The 23,003-nt window shown below is 42.1% G+C and overlaps 1 protein-coding gene across 2 annotated transcripts in view; it reads right to left on the bottom strand.

The window, feature by feature from the left end:
• Positions 1–20,182, bottom strand: part of MOCOS (molybdenum cofactor sulfurase) — a 423,354-nt gene extending 403,172 nt beyond the window's left edge. For both annotated transcript variants that reach the window (XM_077269558.1, XM_077269559.1), the window contains exon 1: positions 19,930–20,182. In XM_077269558.1, the coding sequence (XP_077125673.1) occupies positions 19,930–20,071 (142 nt within the window). In that variant the 5' untranslated portion in view covers positions 20,072–20,182. The remainder of the gene's footprint in view (positions 1–19,929) is intronic.
• Positions 20,183–23,003: the final 2,821 nt, after the last annotated feature.

Raw genomic sequence — 23,003 nt, 5'->3', positions numbered from 1 at the left:
CAGGCTCGCCATCTCAGCTTCACCCAATCCCTGCCATAAGCTTCGGATCCTCCTTGAAACAGTCCTGTTTAAGCTGGCGACTGCCTGCTCGACAGTCAGCCTGGGGCCCCTTCTTGCCAAAGCAACCTTATCTCCACAGCTGTCAGACTGTCCCAATTCACTGCTGCATTACAACTTTCCCTGGGCATAGCTGCCCGGGTTCTGCTCTCTAATCAGGAAGTGTCTTTTCTGTTCTTCACTGTTCTGCACTACACTATTCTGTAACTCCTCCCAGTCTGGGAAACTGCTATGCTGCCTATACCCAAGCTAATACTCTTATTCCCTGTCTCTAGTATGCCCCCTCTATTCTAATCACACTATTATCCTATTCTACCTTCTATTCTATCCCTAATTCTGTACACAACACATATCAAATGCATCCACATTGCAGTACATAAACACATTAAAACTTAAAAACGATCTGGAACCGCACACATCAAATGTGAACAATGTCCAAAGGGAGGGAAGCATAAGATTTGCTCATCTCTAACTCTCACCTTACTGTAATGGCAACTTGCTCTCCCTGCCCTGACTTGCTGAGCACATAATAGCATATGATTGAATTGTGTTAATGCACAGAAAAGGCAGCAACTTGCACCAATGACATAATGTGTGTCCGTCCTAAACTACCACAGACCCCCTGTAGGCCCTCCAGCTAAACTGTAGTCATAGGTCAAAGTTCTACTGTAGCTAAGCTGAAAATAAGCACTATCTAAGGAAAATAAATAGCAGATAACATCAGCTCTACCTCTGACCTAGAGGTGATATAGAAAGTCACTTTTAGTGAAGCCACAGAGCACCTATAAACAAATCAATGGCTTGAGAGGTATTTATTTCTAAATGAAAGGTAGCTAATCTCATGGCATTTATGAGTGATAGGCCAATATATTATATTCAGATTTTAAATGATATGTTACTCTTTACATACTTAGTGAAAAGCATGCTATATACCATACTTTCTTCGTTCTAAAACTCAAGAAAATCACGCACTCTACCTCTGAGACTCGCCTGTTTCTAAATGTAACTGCCCTAGGCAGTATATTAGGCAAAACCCTACTCTTAATTAGGGATCCCTAGTGTTATTTCAGTAGAAGTCACTCTGTGGTTGCCACATATAGATTAATAACACGCTATTCCATTCACTCTAGCTGTTACAATTAGAGCATAGAGGTAGTATGAATATCTCTTACTCAGTACGCTATGCTCATGTGGCTTGCCTTGCAGCTAGGAACAAAGACCATATGCAATTTTTCCATCATCTAATGAGAGTATTTACATTTTAACTTTAATCCAACTAAAAAAATGTAGAAAACTGGATGAAAGTGAATTTGCATTAATTGATGTGTTATTTACACTTATTTTACTGAATGCAAATAACCATCACTTCACATTGCATGCTGTGCTTTACTTAATGAGTAATAATGAACATTACAGGAAAATCAAAACCAATTTCTATAATAAAGGAAGGGAAAACACACTTTACTTGGATTATTGCATACACCTGGTTTGCTGCCTTTAGAATTTCTATAAACAAGACAATATACATCGCTGCAAATACACACACACACACACACACACACACACACACACACACACACACACACACACACACACACACACACACACACACACACACATATTTCACCCACACAAACACACTATTCTGCAATTTACTATGTTATCAACAGCACATTAAAGTGAGAGCTATTTTTTTTTACAACTTTTAATACTCATTTTAATTAGGTACTTCACAACTTTTATGACTATAATAGAGATGTAAGTGATCGAATCATTGCAAATTGGGTGTTACTTGCACTCTCAGATGCCTACAGTTCTTGTTAATATTCATGAAATTAAATATTTAAATCTAGCTATTTAACCCCTTAACGACCGCCTATACGCCTTTTAACGGCGGCCGCTAAGGGTACTTAAACCACAGCGCCGTTAATTAACGGCGCTGTGGAAAAAGTGAATAGCGCCCCCCAGAGTCGGATTTTCTCTGGGGTCTCGGTTGCCGAGGGTAGCCGAAACCCCAGAGAACATGATTCGGGGGGTTTTTACCGACCCCCGAGTTGCGATCGCCAGTAATTAACCGTTTACCGGCGGTCGCAACAACAACAAAAAAAACGCGATTTGCCTTTTAATTTCTCTGTCCTCCGATGTGATCGCACATCGGAGGACAGAGAAATAGGGTCCCCGATGGCCCCCGATAGCCCCCAATACTCACCTATCTCCCCCGGTGCTCCTCGTGGCTCCCGATGGGCGCCGCCATCTTTTTTCCGGGAAAAAATGGCGGGCGCACGCGCAGTACGCCCGCCACCCGGCACCCGGAAGATCTTTGGGGTCTCGACTGCCGGGGGTAGCCGAGACCCCAAAGAACATGATCGGGGTCAGTTTGCACCGACCCCTGTTTTGCGATCGCCGGTAATTAACAGTTTACCGGCGACCGCAAAAAAAAAAAAAAAAAAAAAAAAAGCGATCTGTAATTCTCTGTCCTCTGATGTGATCGCACATCAGAGGACAGAGAAATAGGGGGATTCGGGGACCCTAACATACTCACCCGGTGTCCCTGGGTCCTCTTCTGTCTTCTCCTGCCAGCCAACTTTTTCATCATGGCGGGCGCATGCGCAGTGCGCCCGCCATCTGCTGCCATCTGCCGGCCGGCAGCAGAAGACGAGTTGGGGCTAAAATTAGGGTTAGGGTTAGGGTTAGGGTTAGGGTTAGGGTTAGAGTTAGGGTTAGGGTTAGGGTTAGAGTTAGGGTTAGAGTTAGGGTTAGGGTTAGGGTTGGGGCTAAATTTAGGGTTAGGGTTAGGGCTAGGGTTAGGGTTAGGCTACTTTCACACTAGCGTTTTTTTGGCTTCCGTCGCAATGCGTCGTTGGAGAAAAAACGCATCATGCAAAAGTGCTTGCAGGATGCGTTTTTTCTCCATTGGCTTGCATTAGCGACGCATTGCGACGGATTGCCACATGTCGCATCCGTCGTGCGACGGATGCGTCGTGCTTTGGCGGACCGTCGGCACAAAAAAAGCTACATGTAACTTTTTTGTGCGACGTGTCCGCCATTTCCGACCGCGCATGCGTGGCCGGAACTCCGTCCCCGCCTCCCCGCACCTCACAATGGGGCAGCGGATGCGTTGAAAAAACAGCATCCGCTGCACCCATTGTGCGGCGCTTATCACGCTAGCGTCGGTACGTCGGCCCGTCACACTGCGATGGGCTGAGTATGACGCTAGTGTGAAAGTAGCCTTAGGCTTCTTTCACACTTGCGTCGGTACGGGGCGGTCGCAATGCGTCGGCCCGACGTACCGACGCACGTTGTGAAAATTGTGCACAACGTGGGCAGCGGAAGCAGTTTTTCAACGCATCCGTTGCCCAGTCTATGTCCTGGGGAGGAGGGGGCAGAGTTACGGCCACGCATGCGCGGAAATGGCGGACGCGACGTACAAAAAAAAGGTTACATTGAACTTTTTTTGTGACGACGGGGGCTAAAGTTATGGTTAGGGTTGGGGCTAAAGTTAGGGTTAGAGTTGGGATTAGGGTTAGGGTTTGGATTAGTGTTACGTTTGGGATTAGGGTTGGGATTAGGGTTAGGGTTGGGATTAGGGTTAGGGGTGTGTTGGATTTAGGGTTTTGATTAGGGTTATGGTTAGGGTTGAGATTAGGGCTGTTTTGGGGTTAGGGTTGTGATTATCGTTAGGGTTGTGATTAGGATTATGGATCGGGTTGAGATTAGGGTTAGGGGTGTGTTGGAGTTAGGGTTGGAGTTATAATTTGGGGGTTTCCACTGTTTAGGTACATCAGGGGGTCTCCAAACACGACAGCCAATTTTGCGCTAAAAAAGTCAAATGGTACTCCCTCCCTTCTGAGCTCTGCCGTGCGCCCAAACAGTGGTTTACCCCCACATATGGGGCATCAGCGTACTCGGGATAAATTGGACAACAACTTTTGGGGTCCAATTTCTCCTGTTACCCTTGTGAAAATAAAAACTTGGGGGCTAAAAATCTTTTTTGTTGGAAAAAAAAATATTTTTTAATTTTCACTACTCTGCATTATAAACTTCTGTGAAGCACTTGAGCTTTCAAAGTTCTCACTACATATCTAGATAAGTTCCTTAGGGGGTCTAGTTTCCAAAATTTGGTCACTTGTGGGGGTTTCTACTGTTTAGGTACATCAGGGGCTCTGCAAACGCAACATAACACCCACAGACAATTCTATCAAAGTCTGAATTCCAAAATGGCGCTCCTTCTCTTCCGAGCTCTGCCGTGTGCCAAAACAGTGGTTTACCCCCACATATGGGGTACCAGAATACTCAGGACAAATTGGAGAAAAAATATTGGCATCCAATTTCTCTTGTTACCTTTGTGAAAATAAAAATTTGGAGGCTAAAAAAATCTTTTTTGTGGGAAAAAAAATATTTTTTATTTTCACTACTCTGCATTATAAACTTCTGTGAAGCACTTGGGCATTCAAAGTTCTCACCACATATCTAGATAAGTTCCTTGGGGGGTCTATTTTCCAAAATGGGGTCACTTGTTGGGGGTTTCTACTGTTTAGGTACATTAGGGGTCTGCAAACGCAACATAACGCCTGCAGACAATTCTATCAAAGTCTGCATTCCAAAATGGCGCTCCTTCCCTTCCGAGCTCTGCCGTGTGCCCAAACAGTGGTTTACCCCCACATATGGGGTACCAGCATACTCAGGACAAATTGGACAACAACTTTTGGGGTCCAATTTTTCTTGTTACCCTTGTGAAAATAAAAATTTGGGGGCTAAGAAAATCTTTTTTGTGGGAAAAAAAATATTTTTTATTTTCACTACTCTGCATTATAAACTTCTGTGAAGCACTTGGGCATTCAAAGTTCTCACCACATATCTAGATAAGTTCCTTGGGGGGTCTATTTTCCAAAATGGGGTCACTTGTTGGGGGTTTCTACTGTTTAGGTACATTAGGGGTCTGCAAACCCAACATAACGCCCGCAGACAATTCTATCAAAGTCTGCATTCCAAAATGGCGCTCCTTCCCTTCCGAGCTCTGCCGTGCGCCCAAACAGTGGTTTACCCCCACATATGGGGTACCAGCATACTCAGGACAAATTGGACAACAACTTTTGGGGTCCAATTTCTCTTGTTACCCTTGTGAAAATAAAAACTTGGGGGCTAAAAAATCTTTATTGTTAAAAAATATATATTTTTTATTTTCACGACTCTGCATTATAAACTTCTGTGATGCACTTGGGCATTCAAAGTTCTCACTACACATCAATATAAGTTCCTTGGGGGGTCTAGTTTCCAAAATGGGGTCACTTTTGGGGGTTTTCTACTGTTTAGGCACATCAGGGGCTCTCCAAACGCGACATGGCGTCCAATATCAATTCCAGTCAATTTTGCATTGAAAAGTCAAATGGCGCTCCTTTGCTTCCGAGCTCAGCCATGCGCCCAAACAGTGGTTTACCCCCACATATGGGGTGTCGGCGTACTCAAGACAAATTGTACAACAACTTCTGGGGTCCATTTTCTCCTGTTACCCTTGGTAAAATAAAAATTTGGAGGCAAAAAGATCATTTTTGTAGAAAAAATGCAATTTTTTTATTTTCACGGCTCTACGTTATAAACTTCTGTGAAGCACCTGGGGGTTTAAAGTGCTCACCACACATCTAGAAAAGTTCCTTAAGGGGTCTAGTTTCCAAAATGGTGTCATATGTGGGGGGTCTCCACTGTTTAGGCACATCAGCGGCTCTCCAAACGTGACATGGCGTCCGATCTCAATTCCAGCCAATTCTACATTGAAAAAGTAAAACGACACTCCTTCTCTTCCAAGCTCTGCGGTGCGCCCAAACAGTGGTTTACCCCCATATATGGGGTATCGACGTACTCAGGAGAAATTGCACAACAACTTTTGTGGTCTAATTTCTCCTGTTACCCTTGTGAAAATAAAAATTTGGGGGCAAAAAGATCATTTTTGTAGAAAAAATGAGATTTTTTATGTTCACGGCTCTACGTTATAAACTTCTGTGAAGCACTTGGGGGTTCAAAGTGCTCACCACACATCTAGATAAGTTCCTTGGGGGGTCTAGTTTCCAAAATGGTGTCACTTGTGGGGGGTTTCCACTGTTTAGGCACATTAGTGGCTCTCCAAACGCGACATGGCGTCCGATCTCAATTCCAGCCAATTCTGCATTGAAACAGTCAAACGGTGCTCCTTCACTTCCAAGCTCTGCGGTGCGCCCAAACAGTGGTTTACCTCCACATATGGGGTATCGGCGTACTCAGGAAAAATTGCACAACAAAATTTGTGGTTAAATTTCTGTTTTTACACTTGTGAAAATTAAAAAAAATGGTTCTGAAGTAAAATGTTTGCAAAAAAAAGTTAAATGTTCATTTTTTTCTTCCACATTGTTTTAGTTCCTGTGAAGTACGTAAAGGGTTAATAAACTTCTTGAATGTGGTTTTGAGCAGCTTGAGGGGTGCAGTTTTTAGAATGGTGTCACACTTGGTTATTTTCTACCATATAGACCCCTCAAAATCACTTCAAAAGTGATGTGGTCCCTAAAAAAAAATGGTGTTGTAAAAATGAGAAATTGCTGGTCAACTTTTAACCCTTATAACTCCCTAACAAAAAAAAAAAAATTGTTTCCAAAATTGTGCTGATGTAAAGTAGACATGTGAGAAATGTTATTTATTAACTATTTTTTGTGACATATCTCTCTGATTTAAGGGCATAAAAATACAAAGTTTGAAAATTGCAAAATTGTAAAAATTTTCGCCATATTTCCATTTTTTTCATAAATAATCGCTAGTAATATCGAAAAAATGTTACCACTAACTTGAAGTACAACATGTCACGAAAAAACAATCTCAGAATCAGCGGGATCCGATAAAGCGTTCCAGAGTTATAACCTCATAAAGTGACAGTGGTCAGAATTGTAAAAATTGGCTCGGTCATTAAGTACCAAATTGGCTCTGTCACTAAGGGGTTAAGACTAGGCATGGGCGAATCCAAACTGTAAAGTTCTGGACCCATACCGATCACATAGTGTTCGGTCACAAGGTCTCGAACACGGGTTTCCATGGGAAACCCATGTTACAGTTCGGGTCCAGTGCCTGTAGGCTGTAAAAGCATAAATATAATAACATACATTATACTTACCTGTCCAGCGACGCGCAAACACTGCTGGAAAAAGCCGAAGACTGCAATGAATACCGCTGGAAGTTAATGAGCAGCCCCAGAAGCAGATGTGGCTGAGAGACAGCGGGACGGGAGGACTCGTCGCTGGACCAGTAAGTATAATTATTAGTGATGAGCGAATATACTCGTTACTCGAGATTTCTCGAGCATGCTCGGGGGTCATCCGAGTATTTTTTAGTGCTCGGAGATTTAGTTTTTCTTACCGCAGCTGAATTATTTACATCTGTTAGCCAGCATAAGTACATGTGGGGGTTGCCTGGTTGCTAGGGAATCCCCACATGTACTTATGCTGGCTAACAGATGTAAATCATTCAGCTGCGGCAAGAAAAACGAAATCTCTGAGCACTAAAAATAATCGGAGGACCCCCGAGCGTGCTTGAGAAATCTCGAGTAACGAGTATATTCGCTCATCACTAATAATTATCATGTTTATTTTTAATTTTATGCTTTGTTTTACAGCCCCCCGCCCCAAATCTCATATCTGTAAAGTCCAAGCTCGGGGTTCGGACACAAGTTCGCATCATCTCCGGCCCCGAACTCGAACTTTACAAAAAAAAGTAGGGCGAACACACCAATCCCAATCATCAGGGGGCTTGCCCATCACTACTTAAGACCTCAAATTGTTTACCTAGCTTAAGATGTAAAGCTATTGATTAATTTGGTACATATTAATTAGTCCATGCCCTAAAATATGAAATCTATGCCGACCTCTTTTGCTAAAACCCACCCTTTTTCAGAAAAAAAATCCAGAGCAACAAATTTTGCAAATTTTTGCAGCTAGAACTCAGAGGGTCTGATAAATTCTCTCAAAAGGTTCTGCAAAAAGTGTTTTTAATTGGTTAATTTCTATAAAGAATCAACACTGGCTTTTTCTTGTCTGTATTGATTAGAGGGCAGCATGGTGGCTCAGTGGTTAGCATTGCAGCGCTGGGTACCTGGGTTCAAATTCCACCAAGGACACCATCTTCAAGGAGTTTGTATTGTCTCCCTGTGTTCATGTGGGTTTCGTCCCACACTCCAAAGACTTACTGATAGTGAATTTAGATTGTGAGTCCCACTGGGGACAGCGATGATATTGTTTGTAAAGTGCTATATAAAAAAAGCATAATGCATAAAGAAATATTCACTGAATTTAAAAGGTTAGTCTCAGACTAACATCTGAATGGCCTATCCATTGGATAGTTCACAAATTTTAGATCAATGTGGTACGATAACTGGCAGCCCCACTGATCAGGGGTTATCTGCTCTTCTGGCAACCAATTATAAACAATGTTCAGACCTGGAACAACGATGCTCCACACATTGTTCAGCTAATGCTCCCAGATACTGGATATTATCTTCCATTCAAGTAAATGTTTCATTTTTAGATCAGTACTATAACACAAGACAACTGAAACATTCAAGGTAATGTGTTTTAAAGGGGCTCTTAATTGAGTTGTCCAGGACTAACATTGATGACCTCTCAGAGTATGTGAGAATGGTCCATGTATAACTATGGATATTTCTGATTCCTGCCTAACTAGTTTTATTAATTTCTTACAATAATGGAGTTTTTACTCCTCCTGAGATAAATAATTCCAGTAGCATACTATGCACTGAGAAACAGTCCTAAGTCTACTATTATTGAGTTTTTTTCAGATGGTGACTCCCAAATGACTGAAAAGAAAAATGTAAGAGTGGGTAACCAAGGGGGCAGAATCAGATGAAGACATTAAATAGACAGAAACAAAGTGACAGAGCCTACCAAAAAACAGGGTAATGAAGTAAAAATATTTAACCTCTCATTCCACACCCTAAGGGACAATGGAGCGTCACTCCTGACAAAAGATTGATCTGTTTCTCCAGCTAATAAATGTAAAGGGTTTGACCTATTTCTTAAACTTCATTCATTCATTAGAAAACTAACACTAAAAATACTTTCCATCTTGAACACAAAGATCCATCAAACACTATTTTTGATAGAAAAGCCAGTACAGAAATAACTACAGGTACACCGCCAAGCCATCAAGAATAAAACCAAAGTTGAAATTAAATTCCACCAAGGAGAACATCATAAAGATGCCTTTTCAATACTTGTGGGCAATTAATTGAGGGTGCTGAAGTAGAATATCACCTCATGGGAAAAGGAAGAACAGCGCTTCTTGTCTTGCTGTGATGGTCTTTGGAAAGGTAGGGGGGCCTGAAACTATCCCTGGAACTGGGACCCTAACTATCCCTGTCCCTGGGAACTCTTGATAGTAGAGAGACCCAAGTCTCAGATCGACATTGCTTTGCTCCTGATATGTCCTAAGCTGTCTCCGCCACCTCCCCCAGGAGGCCGGGGCAGATATGTTAGTGTATAAACACGTAAGACAAACAGGGATAACAAAAAGCAACTTACATACAAAAACACATAATGTGAACCCACCCTTAGAAGCCATGATTTTTATCTTTGCCACTGTCCAGTAATGCCTTTAAGGCCATGTGCACACGTTCAGTATTTTTCGCGTTTTTTTCGCATTTTTTCGCTATAAAAACGTGATAAATACGAGAAAAAAATGTGAAAAAAATGCTTACAGATGCCTCCCATTATTTTAAGTGTATTCCGCATTTCTTGTGCAAATGTTGCATTTTTTTCCGCGAAAAAAATCGCATCGCGGAAAAAAAAAGCAACATGTTCATTAAATATGCGGAATTGCGGGGATTCCGCACACCTAGGAATGCATTGATCTGCTTACTTCCCGCACGGGGCTGTGCCCACCATGCGGGAAGTAAGCAGATTATATGCGGTTGGTACCCAGGGTGGAGGAGAGGAGACTCTCCTCCACGGACTGGGCACCGTATAATTGGTAAAAAAAAAGAATTAAAATAAAAAATAGTCATATACTCACCTTCGATGGCCCCCGGAGTCTTCCCGCCTGTCATCGGTGCATGCTGCCGCTTCCGTTCCTATAGATGGAGTGTGTGAAGGACCTGCGATGACGTCGCGGTCACGTGACCGCGACATCATCGAAGGTCCTGCACACACCATCTATAGGAACGGACGCCGCTGAGGAGATCGGCTGTCTGCAGAGGGTGAGTATAACCATTTTTTTATTTTTTTATTATTTTTAACATGATATCTTTTTACTATTGATGCTGCATAAGCTGCATCTATAGTAAAAAGTTGGTCACACTTGTCAAACAGTATGTTTGACAAGTGTGACCAACCTGTCAGTCAGTTTTCCAAGCGATGCTACAGATCGCTTGGAAAACTTTAGCATTCTGTAAGCTAATTTCGCTTGCAAAATGCTAAAAAAAAGCGAAAAAAACGGGAAAAAAACGCAAAAAAAAAAATGCGGATTTCTTGCAGAAAATTTCCAGTTTTCTTCAGGAAATTTCTGCAAGAAATCCTGACCTGTGCACATACCCTAACTCCTATGCTCTCAACATGCTTGCTTAGCAAACAGATGCATCTCTAGTGGAGCACTCCTCCAAATTGCCAACATCTCTATCATCTTGGAAACCAGTGACATTATCTGGTACCAGTGTGCTTGCACTTCTAAACGTCATGGCTGCTTGTGCAATCTGTGACAGACATAAGAACTAGAGTACATATGTCGTCACCCTTCTTCTCATACACAATGTCTTGTTTGCCCTGCATCCCTGGTTCTACCTTTTTTTTTTCCTTTAGGATCATGATTTTTATGTATTTTTTTAACATTTAAACATCATTATTATAACCTTTGTTACAAGTATTCACTTATTTTTATTGAATTGTATGTTTTACCACATATGCACAAAACCTTCCCATGGAATGATTTCAACTTTGCGTTGTGTGAAAGGCCACTCAACTTCATTATGTCTATGTAAAAATGTCGTGTTTTGAGAAAGTATTTCATAATAAAGACTGTGTTTTACACAACTTGATGCTCTTGCTGCATTGTTTTAGAACATTGATCCCACTTTGATATTTATTTAACTATTGGTGCAAACCAACCAAGCACCAGAGGTCTGACTTCATTGCCTCTTGTTACTGCACAGTCTAGACAGATCATATGAACGGTCAATAATTGGGTGATCAATACATGCCATTCAAAACTGAATATTAGTATTTCTGTTGGCACCTGAAGACCTGGATACTAATTTTTCCCATGTGGAGCTTAGTCGTAGGTGTCAATTGGGCATTGATTCTTGACTAAAGTATATTGTGTCATTGACAACAAACCCATCCCTTCATTATTGATTGACACTGCCTAAAAAATAAATTAGATGTTGCAGAGGATTAAATCGAAATCCAAAGAGGAGAGGTTTTGAAGTGGTTTCTGACAATAACTCAGGACACTTTCCTAAAGAATGAACACGTAGTAGATACTTGATCATTTTTAAGCATACCTATTTGCCACTGATAGGAGAATATACGACTAGAATCCCAATGTATTTCCTTTATTAAAATTACTAGAATGATTTACTTGAAAAGTCTCAAGAAAAAAGTCAAGAGACTTGTAGGCATAAATACTAAAAATGATACTAAAATACGGAGGTGCTTTAATTTAAAAAATATTGTCATAAACCTTTTTATAGTATGATTGCAGTTAGTGGACATCACTGGCATTTTAGCTTTTTCTGGATAATCCACAATTAAATAAGATTATCATTATTATTTTTTTCTTGCAAAATTTCATAAATAAATTGTAATAAATAATCATTACATAAATCCTTTAGCTATCCTCTTTTAACACTGACAAACTGGATTAAAAGAATGCCATGGTCTCATTTTAATCATCAAAAAGCTAGAATTATAGGAAAATAAATAGGAAAAATACACAGGAAACAGGATTCATTAGATCCTTTTAGAACTGTCTGTTTACAATATATTTAATTAGCTACATCAAACCGTGTATTTATGGCTATAATGCTAATGTTATTAGAAACATAACTGATATGCTTTATGCTGCACATCAGCTGAAGAGGTAATTTCACTAATGCAAAAAGGAGACTGGTAGAAAATTCATCTATGCTCATTTCAAAGTTAAAGAAGCAACTTAAAATGAATAGTGAGTTTTACATTTTAACTTTTGCATGTTAACAAAAAGTGAAAATATTCCCTAATCAATCAATTAAGAAATCCATTTCATGATTCATGACTGTACATTAAGATATTTAGGCCTTGATGACTATCTGCTGGGACACGCTACAGCACTCTTTTTTAACAGCTGCATTGGTTTTCATGTAAGACATATTACAAACTTAAAAACAAAACCCTATGTTGGCTGGCAACTATCTATACCATAGAAGTTCTCATTAAGATGACTTGAATCTATAGCCAAGTATCTAAATAAGTCAACATTAAAGGGGTTGTCCAGTGAAAACACATTTTCACCTAGCCACAAGAAGGATGATAGCTTGTTTGGTGGAAAATACAATGATCAGCAGCAAGTGGAACTTGTATCCCCTTTAGAATAGAACGCCAGTGAGAATTCTCAACCTGCACTCTTTTCATTCCCTATAAGGCTGGTGAACCCAATGGAGACTGAATCGAGCAGCATACAACCTGCTTCTCCATTTTGCAACCAGGATAACAGTTCCCCTTTGGAGTTAAAAATTCCCAGTTTTGCAGATGGCTGCTACACCCAGCAATAGGACAGTCACCAACCAGCAAGCTATCCTGGTAATAAGCAATAACTTGTTTTAACCATCATTCGGATATTCGTGAGTCACGTACCTGTTGCATCCTTTTATTTCACGGATACAAAACTTATCTAGTATAGTCTATTGAGCTATTCACATGTTTGTATATTTTTGCATGATGAGTGTCAGGAACAAATAATGAAAAATGTCCATTTTTTTATCAGAGTCATGGCTGAAAATTACCCGCCCAAGGCTTTGTTCAGAAGACAAGGATATGAGGAAATAGTCCTTGAAATATCCTCATGATACATTTTAGCTTAACCACTTCTCAACTTGTGACATACTATTACTTCATATGTCATCTCCCTGTCTTTAAGGCAGGCACAGAAGCTGAGCCTGCACTATAACTGGCAGATGATGGCTATATTAGTCATCATCTGCCTCTAACAGCACTGATTTGAACTGAGTGTCACCCACTGTTTCAATTCCTTAAATTCTGCTGTCAATCTCTGACATCAGTGTTTAAAGGGTGCATCATTCCACATATCTATTAGCTTTCCTCTGTCATGTGATCACGGGGTGTCAGTGGGTTTCTCTGGCAGTGGGAGATCTGCTTATGATCCCTGTGCTGACTATCTCAGTATTCCTATGAAGACCAGCCTTTGGCTGATGTTCATAGGAGACCGTGATTATATAACGCAGTACTATACTGCAATGCCTTGGTACTGCAGTATATAGAACAGGTGTATAGTACAATCACATATTCAAATGTCTAACAAATAAACTAAGCTATTAAAATATAAAAAATATAAAAAATATAAACATTTTAATTGCTCCCATTTTACCCCATTAAAAGCAAAGATTAGATAGTTAGAACAAGGACATAACAGATCTACCAGCCTGCGCTGCATGCAGTGTTTTGCAAGAAAGATCAACAAGCCAAACAGATGAAAACTTTTAATATGCTAAAGGTTTCTAACAAAGCATTTAGGCTGTTCTGCATTATTACCCTGTGAGTGGTGCCCCTTCATAAAGATTATAAAAATTTACACTGAATAAAGAGTCCCATCTATGGAGCCATATGGAAGATATGAAATCCAAAAAAACAGAATACTCGAGGGAGAGTAGCAGAAATGCAATAGGCGCAATAACTTCCTACTTCTGACTGGACAACAGGTCCTTTTTAAAGAATTAAAGGGAACCTGTCACCCCCAAAATCGATGGTGAGGTAAGCTCACCGTCATCAGGGGCTTATCTACAGCATTCTGTAAAGCTGTAGATAAGCCGCCGATGTTACCTGAAAGAGGAAAAAAAAATCTTTAGATTATACTCACCGAGGGGCGGTCCCGCTCCGATGAGTGTCTCAGGTCCGGTACAGCACCTCCCATCTTCATTCCATGACGTCCTCTTCTGGTCTTCACGCCGCGGCTCCGGCGCAGGCGTACTTTGTCTGCCCTGTTGAGGGCAGAGTAAAGTACTGCAGTGCGCAGGTGACGGAAAGGTTAGACAGGCCCGGCGCCTGCGCACTGCAGTACTTTGCTCTGCCCTCAACAGGGCAGACAAAGTACGCCTGCGCCGGAGCCGCGGTGTGAAGACCAGAAGACGACGTCATGGAATGAAGATAGGAGGCCACGGAGCGGACCTGAGACACCCATTTGACCGGACCGCAGCGGGACCGCCCCTGGGTGAGTATAATATAACCTCTTTTTCTCCTCTTTCAGGTAACATTGGCGGCTTTTCTACAGCATTACAGAATGATGTAGATAAGCCCCTGATGACGGTGAGCTTACCTCACCATCGATTTTGGGGGTGACAGGTTCCCTTTAAAGACCATATATGATCCAAACTAGTGATGGGAAAATATATTTTAGTGGAATTGAATTTTACTCAAATTTTAGAAAAATCCAAAATGCAGCGGTTCATCAGTGCAGAAAACTGACATAAAAGCTTAGAAAAGTCTACTTTTTTTGCGCAACAGGGAGTTGTACAAATATGTTGCCACTCAACTGCCATTTTCACAGCAGTCTGAATGCCATTTTGGCAATGCTAGAGAGGAGTCAGTGGAACGAGTGTTTAGCCAAGCCCCCACAACAAATTGATCAAAAGGTTGGTGGTTGGTACACCAGAAATGCTACTCCAGTCACTGAGTGAAGTAGCTTTTCTTGCACAGCGTACGTAGGTGCACAACACTCAGAAGAAGTGCCAAACTAATTAAGTGGCATGCACATCTTAGCTCAGATTGTTTGCTTTAAAAATCCAGACAGCAAATTCACAGCTTAGGTTATGCCCCTAGGGTATGTTCACATTGACTTTCTTCATTTGATTTTGATGCAGAAAACAAGTGAGTCAAAATCCACATGAGATCTACTCAGAAATCACCTACTATTGATTTCCACATACAGTAGTTCAGCTCAGCCATTTTTTCCAATAAAAAAGGGAAGAAGCCAGCACTGCTTATGGTCAGATTGCAATACATAACGTGCATATGCACATATTGATTTCTAACTGTATTTCATTAGCAAACAATTGATCAATTCTTTGATCTTCAGGTACAATATGCATTTAATGTGGTCTTGCTTTTAATACATTTAGAAGGCCGTAATGGCACAGCGAATATAAAAATCATAGAGTAGGACTGCCCCATTATGAGAATGCCTTGGCGTGGCAGGCTGGCTCAAAGAATTGATCAATTGTTTGCTAAATGTCTCATTTTGAAATACAGTTAGAAATCAATATGTGCACATGCACCTTATGTATTGCGTTCTGACCATAAGCAGAGCTGGCTTCTCCCCTTTTTTATTTTTTTCCAATATGATTAAAAAAAATGAACTGACATATCACTTCTTCAATATGGATTGCTAATAGAATCTGAAATAAACTTACATTTAGGCTCACATCAGGTGAGCATATAAAAAAATCATACGAGTTTAATCCACAAAACTTGGACAATTTTTATCCAAGTCGTCATCCGTGTGTCTGGTTTTTTTTTTCTATCTCTGTGTGATATCCAGTTTTAAAATCTATATAATCAAATAAAGTTTTGTAGGTTAATAACAGCAAAATAGCCATATAAAATGAATGCCACATAGATTATCCATATGGCGTCCTATTTATCTTATGCACTCATAAAATTGTATAGGTAATTCTCATCCAACTTACGGAAGAGACTAGTGCATGCTATGATTTTTTTTCACATGGATACTCAATCCAAGTGAAACACGGCCATCTGAATAGCCCTATTAAATTACATTAATTAGATATTTACTTGGACAGCACATGTCTGTATAATACACTTGTTTGAAGAAGCCCTTAAATCAATGGAAGAATAAAAAAAAAAAGAAAAGGCAAAAAGCAGAATGAAGCATAAAAAAGACCCACATAAAAATGAAAATAAATATCTGAAGTTCTGATATGGATTTCTATTGAAAGCTATGTTGACCTTTTCCACCTTCAGGTCAGCAAAAGCACACATTATAGGAATTAACTTTATTTCCCCTAGCAGAGTTTGGGTTTCTGTCACGGGGACGGCACTGGTTCAGCCACTGCTTTGAGAATACATAGCAACGGCTGTAACCGCGCCACCGACCCCAACTGACAGAAGGCCCCAGTGCTGTACTGCTGTTAGTCAGTGCCGACGTTACAGCCTCCATTCTGTATTCTCAGAGTGGTGACTAAGTGTCTGCGCTGGGCGGGTTAATCAAAGCTATTAACCTGCAGATTAACCCCATATTTGCAGGTTAATAGCGTTTTTTCTGGTGGCAGGTTAGTGAGTCATGGTTACGACCTGAACTTAAGAATTTCATGGGCTTATATGATGCTGTCAACTTTGTTTTGGGGTAAATTTGCAAGTTGACAGCGTTATTATGCTACCCGGCGCCTGTACGTAGCTGAATGCAGTGGCGAGAAAATGATCTTTACTATTCTACCCGCCAACATTCGGTATTCAGTTATAGGGGCAGGGGTGGAGCCGGTTCAGTCACCAGCCCTGATTTGCACTTGCTCTATATTGCGGCCAGCTGTCAGTAAGGGCTTGGATCACGGTTACAGTTGCCGCTCTGTATACTCAGAGCAGTGACTGAACCGGCACCACCCCGCCTCTATTACTGAATACTGAATGCTGGAGGGGAGAACAAAGATAATTTTCTCCCCGCTACATTCGTTACATGCAGGCGACAGACAGCCTCATAACGCTGTTAACCTGCAGATTAACCCCATATCTGCAGGTTAACAGCATTATTCCTGGTGACAGGTTCCCTTTAAAGTACTATTTGCATATCCTTTTCATCAGAGATGAGCAGATTTTTTGAAGCTTGAGTTAACTTACTTTGCCGAATTTTCCCCAAAATTTGATTTGTGGCAAATAAATTTGAGCAAATGTCAATAATGGAAAGATTGTAATTGCTCAGAAAATACATGATACATGTGAGGGAGAGGAGAGAGAGAGAGAGTGAGAACTCTACTGACCATAACAGTTTATACTCTCTAGGGGAGAGGAAGAAAATATCAGAGAGAGATGAACACACTTACCATAAAAGCTTACACTCTACAGGCGAGAGAGAGGGGACCTTACTGACCATAAGAGCTTACACTCTACTGGCGAGACAGAGAGGACCACACTGACCATAAGATCTTACACTCTACTGGCGAGAGAGAGGATCTCACTGACTATGAGTGCTTACACTCTATAGACGAGAGAGAGAGGACCTCACTGACCATGAGAGCTTACATTCTACAGGCGAGAGAGAGAGAGGACCTCACTGACCATGAGAGCTTACACTTTACAGGCGAGAGAGAGGACCCCACTGACCATAAGAGCTTGCATTCTACAGGCGAGAAAGAGGACCTCACTGAGCATGAGGGCTTACACTGTACAAACAGGTGAGAGAGAGAGGATCACACTGACCATTAGAGTTATTACTCTACAGGTGAGAGAGAGAGGACCTCACAGAGCATGAGAGCTTACACTCTACAGGCGAGAGAGGAGCTCACTGACCATGAGAGCTTACACTCTAAAGGCGAGAAAGAGAGGACCTCACTGACCATGACAGCTTGCACTCTACATACAGGCAAGAGAGAGAGAGGACCCCACTGACCATAAGAGATTACACTCTACAAGAGAGAGAGGACCCCACCGACCATAAGAGCTTACACTGTACAGGAGAGAGAGGACCCCATTGAACATGAGAGCTTACACTAGAGGAGAGAGAGGACCCCACTGACCATGAGAGCTTACACTCTACAGGAGGGAGAGAGGACCACAATGACCATGAGAGCTTACACTGTACAGGAGAGAGAGAGGACCCCACTCACCATAAGAGCATACACTCTACTGGAGGGAGAGAGGACCCCACTGACCATAAGAGCTTACACTGTACAGGAGAGAGAGAGGACCACACTGACCATAAGAGCTTACACTCTACCGGAGAGAGAGAGAGGACCCCACTGACCATAAGAGCTTACACTCTACAGGAGAGAGAGAGGACCCCACTTACCATGAGAGCTTACACTCTACAGGCGAGAGAGAAAGGACCCTACTTACCATGAGCTTACACTCTACAGGCGAGAGAGGACCCTACTTACCATGAGAGCTTACACTCTAAAGGCGAGAGAGAGGACCACACTGATCATAAGAGCTTACACTCTACAGTAGAGAGAGAGAGGACCCCACAGACCATAAGATCTTACACTCTACAGGTGAGAGAGAGAGGACCTCACTGACCATGAGAGCTTACACTCTACAGGAGGGAGAGAGGACCCCACTGACCATGAAAGCTTACACTCTACAGGAGGGAGAGAGGACCCCACTGACCATGAGAGCTTACACTGTACAGGAGAGTGAGAGGACCCCACTGACAATAAGAGCTTACACTCTACTGGAGGGAGAGAGGGCCCCACTGACCATAAGAGCTTACACTGTACAGGAGAGAGAGAGGACCACACTGACCATAAGAGCTTACACTCTACAGGAGAGAGAGAGGACCCCACTGACCATAAGAGTTTACACTCTACAGGAGAGAGAGAGGAGCTAACTGACCATGAGAGCTTACACTCTAAAGGCGAGAAAGAGAGGACCTCACTGACCATGACAGCTTGCACTCTACATACATGCAAGAGAGAGAGAGGACCCCACTGACCATAAGAGATTACACTCTACAAGAGAGAGAGGACCCCACTGACCATAAGAGGTTACACTGTACAGGAGAGAGAGGACCCCATTGAACATGAGAGCTTACACTAGAGGAGAGAGAGGACCCCACTGACCATGAGAGCTTACACTCTACAGGAGGGAGAGAGGACCCCACTGACCATGAGAGCTTACACTGTACAGGAGAGAGAGAGGACCCCACTGACCATAAGAGCTTACACTCTACAGGAGAGATAGAGAGGACCCCACAGACCATGAGGGCTTACACTCTACAGGCGAGAGAGAGAGGACCCCGCTGACCATAAGAGCTTACACTCTACAGGAGAGATAGAGAGGACCCCACAGACCATGAGGGCTTACACTCTACAGGCGAGAGAGAGGACCCCGCTGACCATAAGAGCTTACACTCTACAGGAGAGATAGAGAGGACCCCACAGACCATGAGGGCTTACACTCTACAGGCGAGAGAGAGAGGACCCCGCTGACCATAAGAGCTTACACTCTACAGGAGAGATAGAGAGAACCCCACAGAACATGAGGGCTTACACTCTACAGGCGAGAGAGAGAGGACCACACTGACCATGAGAGCTTACACTTATATTGATTCCTCAAGAAATCTACTATAAACTTTACACTTTCAAGTCAAAAACATTAAGAAAGCTGCTACAGAAACTGCTTCAGAAAGGCAGGAAAAAAAGAAAAAGCTAGAAAGGCTTCATTAGAAATGAAACCCTGGTAAAAAAAACAAAAACAAAAACAAAGAACACGTGTTCCCAACATGGATTACTTTTGAAACAAGTCAGAAGTTTTCACCTTAAAAAAAGCAATGCAAATGTACTTATAGTTTTACGTTATGTAATCGTTTACAGAATGGCATAATGCTTTGTCTTTTGATGAATTTTCTAAAGTTTTGTCCATATGCAGAGCAGTGCAGAGATCTGATTTAGCGGTTTGTAAACAGACTTACCTCCAAGTCTTCTGAACTCTTTCCTTCTCATGTCTTGGATAGTGCCTCCATATCCATAATCAGATGCATTCTTAAAATGCTTCTGAAAATGAGAGAAGGAAAGCAATTCTTCTAGATTCATGGCCGTCTGCTCCCTCTTCATGTGAGCAGCACTGTCTGACAATGAGAAACTTGAGAGCAAACTTCACTAAAGTGAATGTGTATGTCAGAACCAGGAAGAAGCGAAAAGTGAAGGGAGGAGCGAACAGCTGACAGGATCACAACAAGACTGGCAGGGCAGCGACCACACAAGGCTGCTGTGCACATGTATATATACTGGAGAGGTCACAAGAGGATGGTGCTGAGGGAGCCATGTGAGGCGGACTTGGTGTAGGCCACATGATGTCCCGGTCATACTAGTTTAGCTAGTTTATCCTATCAAGGAACAATAAAGTGTAATGATGTGCTAATGTCCATACAAACTTCTGCAAGTTATGGTCGTAAAAATGAATCAAATTATCTATCTATCTATCTATCTATCTATCTATCTATCTATCTATCTATCTATCTATCTATCCATACATACAGTACACCACTGAGTATGCATGTCCTAAGATACCTGTATATCACCTTGTACACACCATAGGAGAAATTTGCATAGAAAGTTTCTCTATGAAACATTTCCTGCAGGACAGATTTCACAAGGACACAACATCATGTACAGCACCATGGAGTCAATGGTGCTAAATAAAGAAATAATAATAATAATAATAATTGCAGGAGTAATGCCGCACCATAGTTTCACAACAGAAAAAAATAATTCTCCAATGACTTTGCCACCATTAGGAGAACGTGACAGTTTCTTTTTTTCATATTGTTAAAAGCAATCTGTCACCACCTTTTGACCTTTCGTTGCTTTGTCCTATAACTAGTCTTGCCTGTTTCAATGTCATCTGTCTGCCCCTAGGACCCTTTTGAGCAATTACTATGGCCATACAGGTAATAGAATGGTTTACCCAGTCTTACCTGTATGCCTCATAGCTGCGGACTAGATGTTGAGAAAAGCAGCTATAATGTTTTTTGTTAATGATTTCTTCCAGGCTTCTAGGTAATGTGCATACGGCAGCCCCAATGTCACCTAAGTAAGGTATATACGGCAGCCAAGTGTCACCTATTTAATGTGCATACCGCATCCTACGTGTCACCTATGTAAGGTATATACGGCAGCCCCAGAGTCTCCAATGTAATATGCATATGGCAGCCCCAGTGTCACCTATGTAAGGTATATACGGCAGCCCCAGGGTCACCTATGTAATATGCATATGGGAGCCCCAGTGTCACCTAAGTAAGGTATATACGGCAGCCCCAGTGTCACCTATTTAATGTGCATACGGCAGCCTACGTGTCACATATGTAAGGTATATAAGGCAGCCCCAGAGTCTCCTATGTAATATGCATACGGCAGCCCCAGTGTCACCTATGTAAGGTATATACGGCAGCCCCAGTGTCACCTATGTAAGGTATATACAGTACAGCAGCCCCAGAGTCTCCTATGTAATATGCATATGGCAGCCCCAGTGTCACCTATGTAAGGTATATACGGCAGCCCCAGGGTCACCTATGTAATATGCATATGGGAGCCCCAGTGTCACCTAAGTAAGGTATATACGACATCCCCAGTGTCACCTATTTAATGTGCATACGGCAGCCTATGTGTCACATATGTAAGGAATATACGGCAGCCTCAGGGTCACCTATTTAATGTGCATACAGCAGCCTACGTGTCACCTATGTAAGGTATATACGGCAGCCCCAGAGTCTCCTATGTAATATGCATACGGCAGCCCCAGTGTCACCTATGTAAGGTATATACGGCAGCCCCAGTGTCACCTATGTAAGGTATATACGGTACAGCAGCCCCAGAGTCTCCTATGTAATATGCATATGGCAGCCCCAGTGTCACCTATGTAAGGTGTATACAGCAGCCCCAGTGTTTCCAATGTAATGTGCATACAGCAGCCCCAGTGTCACCTATGTAAGGTATATACAGCAGCCCCAGTGTCTCCAATGTAATGTGCATAGAGCAGCCCCAGTGTCACCTACAGTGAATATGGAAAGTATTCAGACCCCTTTAAATTTGTCACTCTTTGTTTCATTGCAGCTATTTGATAAATTCAAAAACGTTCATTTTTTTCTCATTAATGTACACTCTGCACCCCATCTTGACTGAAAAAAAAACAGAAATGTAGGAATTTTTGCAAATTTATTAAAAAAGAGAAACTGAAATATCACATGGTCATAAGTATTCAGACCCTTTGCTCAGTATTGAGTAGAAGCAACCTTTTGAGCTAGTACAGCCATGAGTCTTTTTGGGAATGATGCAACAAGTTTTTCACCTCTGGATTTGGGGATCCTCTGCCATTCTACCTTGCAGATCCTCTCCAGTTTCATCAGGTTGGATGGTAATCGTTGGGGGACAGCCATTTTCAGATCTCTCCAGAGATGCTCAATTGGGTTTTCATCCAGGATATCGCTGTACTTGGCCTCATTCATGTTTCCTTCAATGACAACCAACCGCCCTGTCCTTACATCTGAAAAACACCCCCATACCATGATGCTGCCACCACCAAGTTTCACTGTTGGGATTGTATTGGGCAGATGATGAGCAGTGGCTGGTTTTCGCCACACATACCGCTGAGTATAATCACCAAAATGGACTATCTTCATCTCATCAGACCAGGGAATCTTATTTCTCATAGTCTGGGAGTCCTTCATGTGAGGAATGGCTTCTGTTGGGCCACTTTGCCATAAAGGCCTGACTTGTGGAGGGCTCCAGTGATATTGGACTTTGTGGTCCTTTTCTACCTCTCTCACCAAGGCTCTTCTCCCACGATTGCTCAGTTTGGCTGGAAGGCCAGGTCTAGGAAGACTTCTGGTGTTCTCAAACTTCTTCCATTTAAGGATTATGGAGGCCTTTGTGCTCTTAGGAATCTTGGGTACTGCAGAAATTCTGTTGTAACCTTGGCCAGATCTGTGCCTTGCCACAATTCTGTTTCTCAGGTCCTTGGCCAGTTCCTTTGACCTCATGATTCTCA

This window comes from Ranitomeya variabilis, chromosome 6, assembly GCF_051348905.1.
Source record: "Ranitomeya variabilis isolate aRanVar5 chromosome 6, aRanVar5.hap1, whole genome shotgun sequence".
Classification (NCBI taxonomy): domain Eukaryota; kingdom Metazoa; phylum Chordata; class Amphibia; order Anura; family Dendrobatidae; genus Ranitomeya; species Ranitomeya variabilis.
This window is presented reverse-complemented; position numbering and strand designations above follow the sequence as displayed.